The sequence below is a fragment of the Salvelinus alpinus genome, chromosome 1, assembly GCF_045679555.1.
Source record: "Salvelinus alpinus chromosome 1, SLU_Salpinus.1, whole genome shotgun sequence".
NCBI classification, from domain to species: domain Eukaryota; kingdom Metazoa; phylum Chordata; class Actinopteri; order Salmoniformes; family Salmonidae; genus Salvelinus; species Salvelinus alpinus.
Genome location: NC_092086.1, coordinates 65,236,966 through 65,241,965, shown reverse-complemented (window position 1 = coordinate 65,241,965; position 5,000 = coordinate 65,236,966). Strand labels below are relative to the sequence as shown.

Here is a 5,000-nt window from a genome sequence, read left to right as displayed (position 1 = left end):
GAGAGTCCTGTTGTAGTGCTCTTCCTTGTCACACAGAGATGGAGGAAGAGCAGACTGCAGCACCATCACCACGTCATTTAAATCGCTACAACAGGGACTTCTTCTATGCTCAGGCCAGAGCAGCTTCTTCCCCTGACCCCAGGAGACCATCCAAGGCTTATCACCCCCTCCAACGCCAGCGGAGAAATAAGCACATCATATGTCTCGTTTGATGAGGAGCATGAGAAAACATATTCCGCCTCACTCCTAAATCACTCTGCTACAAAATGAGAAAGTGATTGGATTTGTCTAAACAGCCCAGTGGCTGTGGCGACGGCATGCGTGGCTGTAGTGTTAAGGCGTTAAGCGTTCCTCTCTCTCTAACCTGCGAGGGCCTGGCTGGCCCTGGGTCTGTAGTCCTGTAGACAGACAGAGAGAGACTCGGGGTTAAGGCCTCTGAGGAAATATGTGTGCTGCCTTAAGCCTGCTGATCCTCGTGAAGCGCACTTGCAATCAAAGACAGCAGGCGCCACTGGGGAAATGACTGTTTTGTTGTTCCGTCTCATCCTTTAAGAGCCTCCTGAAAAGCCTTTTTGCTTGGCAATGAGGGAAAAAGTGAATTTTACCCATCCATTATTGAGAAGGGGAGCTGTCAATGGTAATCCATTGTGATGCATATGGCCGTGTGTGTGTGTGTGTGCATGCGTGCGTGCGTGCGTGCATGTGTGTGTGTGTGTGTGAGTGTGTATGTGTGTGTGTGTGTGTGTGTGTGTGTGTGTGTGTGTGTGTGTGTGTGTGTGTGTGTGTGTGTGTGTGTGTGTGTGTGTGTGTGTGTGTGTGTGTGTGTGTGTGTGTGTGTGTGTGTGCGTGTCTCATCACCATGTCTCGAGGTAGATCTGCCCTGACAACGCCTTGACAACGCCCTGACAACTCCCTGACAACCAGGCCTACATTAACATTAACACATATAGTTTTTTCATCATCTGGGAAAACATGTCGTGTCTCTTCTGTAACAGAGGAGGATAAATAAAACAAACCAATCAACCATGTGAACCAATGACCTGTCAGGGCACTGAAGCGCGTCACCTTCAGCCTATTGTGTTGTATCAAAGCAACCAACACAACTATAGCCTGGTCCCAGATCTGTTTGTGTTTGTGTCTTCTCCATAGTCATTCTCAAGCAAAACGAAGGAGTTGGCAAGAGAGCAGAAACAGACTGGCACCCAGGCTAACATAACTGTGGTGTACAGAAAATAACACGGAGGAACCCTGGCACCGGAGGAGCAGGTTGCTTTTGAGATCTTTATTCCTATGTAGGGAGAAGTTCATTTACACAGATCTGTCCCCATCCCCTCCCTGACCAGGGAGACAGGTTAGTGTACTAATGAGGCTCCCTTCCTCTGCACCACTGAACACATGTGGAGAAGGGGAGTGGGCTGAAGTCTTCACAGCCATGTTCCTACTGTACCTCTCACTGCACACCATCGTCTGTCTGTGATACAGGATACACACTGGTAAATGTTCTTGTGTGCTTATGCATGCTGAGCGCACAAAGGGATTCCTTCACTCCTGTGTGGCGCCGTACGCATGTGTGTGCTGCGTGTGAATGTGTGTGTTTTACGTGTGTGTTTTACATGTGTGTTTTACGTGTGTGTGTGTGTGTCTCGTCTGGCCGTGGTGCATATTTAATCATAAGATAATAAAGTGCAGGAGCATGCGATCTGACAGGGTCCCTGTGCTGTGGCTCTCCTCTACCCCCCCCCCCCCCCACCCCCCCCCCCCCCCACCCCCCCCCCACCCTGCCTCGCCCACCCTGCCACCTTTCCACCCTGCCTGCGACCACCCTGCAACCCTGCCTCGCCCACCCTGCCACCCTGCCTACGACCACCCTGCCACCCTGCCTCGCCCACCCTACCACCCTGCCTCTCCCACCCTGCCACCCTGCCTCGCCCACCCTGCCACCCTGCCTCCGACCACCCTGCCTCGCCCACCCTGCAACCCTGCCTCCGACCACCCTGCCACCCTGCTTCGCCCACTCTGCCTCCCCCCACCCTGCCACTCGGCCTCCCCCACCCTGCCACCTTGCCTCGCCCACCCTGCTTCCCCCACCCTGCCACTCTGCCTCCCCCCACCCTGCCACTCGGCCTCCATCACCCTGCCACTCGGCCTCCCCCACCATGCCACTCGACCTCCCCCCACCCTGCCACTCTGCCTCCCCCCACCCTGCCCATCTGCCCCCCCCCACCCTGCCACTCTGCCTCCCCCCACCCTGCCACTCTGCCTCCCCCCACCCTGCCACTCGGCCTCCCCCCACCCTGCCACCCTGCCTCGCCCACCCTGCCACCCTGCTTCCCCCACCCTGCCTCCCCCACCCTGCACCTGGACAGAGGGAGATGAATGGAGGGGGCATTTGGCTTCTGTTAGTGTTCATGCCACAAACCCATCTGGCCAGATAACATGTTATTATCTTAATAGGGGGGTCTCTGCTCTACTACTAGAGGAAGACTGCTTCTTCTCCGTGTGACAATAGCGGAGCTGTCCCCGACACAGACAGACAGACAGACAGACAGGCAGACAGGCAGACAGACAGACAGACAGACAGACACACTCACAGACAGACAGACACACACACGCACACACACACCGAGGCAAATGGCTAGAGACAGACAGACAAACACAGAGAGACAGAGACTCAGACTGATATACTGTAGACTGACTGACTGACAGACAGACGGACGGTCAGACCAGACAGACAGACTGAGAGACAGACAGCCGTACAGTAGAAAAGTGAGAGGGTGCCTACCATGTTCCAGGTATGACGGCGTACCTTCCGAGGGGTCCAGCCTACGAGCCCGGCGGCCGTGTTTGGAGTTGTTGTGGACAAACATGTTGTCAGAGACGGCCAGGACATGTCCATCCACACTGACCGTAGTAGACACCACCACCTGGACACAGTCACACACACAGAGAGTTCAAAGGTTAGGATATTAGGACAGATCTAACTAAGTACCAGGGTGTCACCTGGACAATACACATCACTGGGAGGTATAGTTTACCCTCCAGATCAAAGCACTGCATCTACAACCTCAAACTAGACCAGTAGAGTGATACAAGGACAACCCGGACAACATGTCATGTAAATCCTGAAACTCCGATAGAATATTTACGCATTTTCGATAATGAACCATTAGGACTTCATCTGCATTATTCATGGATTTTCATACGAGGCCATTGTGTTGAGAAAGGCAGTGTGTATGAGTGTACTCTGTCGACATGCATGTACAGTTGAAGTCGGAAGTTTACATACACCTTAGCCAAATACATTTAAACTCAGTTTTTCAAAATTCCCAACATTAAATCCAAGTAAAAATTCCTTGTCTTAGGTCATTTAGGATCACCACTTTATTTTAAGAATGTGAAATGTCAGAATAATAGTAGAGAGAATGATTTAGTTCAGCTTTCATTTCTTTCATCACATTCCCAGTGGGTCAGAAGTTCACATACATTCAATTAGTATTTGGTAGCATTGCCTTTAAATTGTTTAACTTGGGTCAAACGTTTCGGGTAGCCTTCCACAAGCTTCCCACAATAAGTTGGTGAATTTTGGCCCATTCCTCCTGACAGAGCTGGTGTCCACAAATTCTGCTCACAAATTTTCAATGGGATTGAGGTCAGGGTTTTGTGATGGCCACTCCAACACCTTGACTTTGTTGTCCTTAAGCCATTTTGCCACAACTTTGGAAGTATGCTTGGTGTCATTGTCCATTTGGAAGACCTATTTGCGACCAAGCTTTAACTTCCTGACTGATGTCTTGAGATATTGCTTCAATATATCCACGTAATTATCCTCCTCATGATGCCATCTGTTTTGTGAAGAGCACCAGTCCCTCCTGCAGCAAAGCACCCTCACAACATGATGCTGCCACCCCTGTGCTTCACGGTTGGGATGGTGTTCTTCGGGTTGCAAGCCTCCCCCTTTTTCCTCCAAACATAACGATGGTCATTATGGCCAAACAGTTCTATTTTTGTTTAATCAGATTAGAGGACATTTCTCCAAAAAGTACGATCTTTGTTTCAAACCATAGTCTTGCTTTTTTATGGCCGTTTTGGAATAGTGGTTATGGCCGTTTTGGAATAGTGGTTTCTTCCTTGCTGATCGGCCTTTTAGGTTATGTCGATATAGGACTCGTTTTACTGTGGATATAGACACTTTTGTACCTGTTTCCTCCAGCATCTTCACAAGGTCCTTTGTTGTTGTTCTGGGATTGCTTTGCACTTTTCGCACCAAAGTACGTTAGTCTCTAGGAGACAGAACACGTCTCCTTTTCCTGAGTGGTATGATGGCTGAGGTCTTGGCTAATTTATTTTGATTTTCCCATGATGTCAAGCATAGAGGCACTGAGTTCAAGGTAGGCCTTGAAATACATCCACAGGGACACCTCCAATTGACTCAAATTATGTAAATTAGCTTATCAGAAGCTTCTAAAGCCATGACATCATTTTATGGAATTTTCCAAGCTGTTTAAAGGCACAGTCAACTTAGTGTGTGTGAACTTATGACCCACTTGAATTGTGCTACAGTGAATTATAAGTGAAATAATCTGTCTGTAAACAATTGTTGGAAAAATTACTTGTGTCATGCACAAAGTAGATGTCCTAACCGACTTGCCAAAACTATAGTTTGTTAACAAGAAATTTGCGGAGTGGTTGAAAAACGAGTTTTAATGACTCCAACCAAAGTGTATGTAAACTTCCGACTTCAACTGTACATGTCTGTGTGTGTTCACCTCGACATTCTCCCTGTGCTGCTTGAGAAAACTGCAGCACTGGACAAGAAACAACAACATGCTTCTTATCCAAACTAACACTGGCCCTCATCACCTTGGAGAAACAAACAGAGACCGTGTTTCCTTTAACTCCACTCTTCCTGCCCCCCCCCCCCCCCCCAGCACCCCTCCTTTATCAGCGGTGCTGGGATTGTGCAGCTCCCTCCTCTCGAATCCTTCCCTTTCTTTGTGCTA

General features: G+C 49.5%; 1 protein-coding gene across 13 annotated transcripts in view; it reads right to left on the bottom strand.

Annotated features, from left to right (window-relative positions):
• The window catches only part of LOC139583366 (transcription factor COE1-A), a 148,331-nt gene that overhangs the window by 44,990 nt on the left and 98,341 nt on the right, over positions 1 to 5,000 (bottom strand). For 10 of the 13 annotated variants that reach the window (XM_071414359.1, XM_071414414.1, XM_071414378.1 and 7 more), the window contains exon 8: positions 2,783 to 2,924. In XM_071414359.1, coding sequence (XP_071270460.1) covers positions 2,783 to 2,924 — 142 coding nt within the window. The remainder of the gene's footprint in view (positions 1 to 2,782; positions 2,925 to 5,000) is intronic. The other 3 variants (XM_071414397.1, XM_071414432.1, XM_071414455.1) reach the window with 1 other exon arrangement.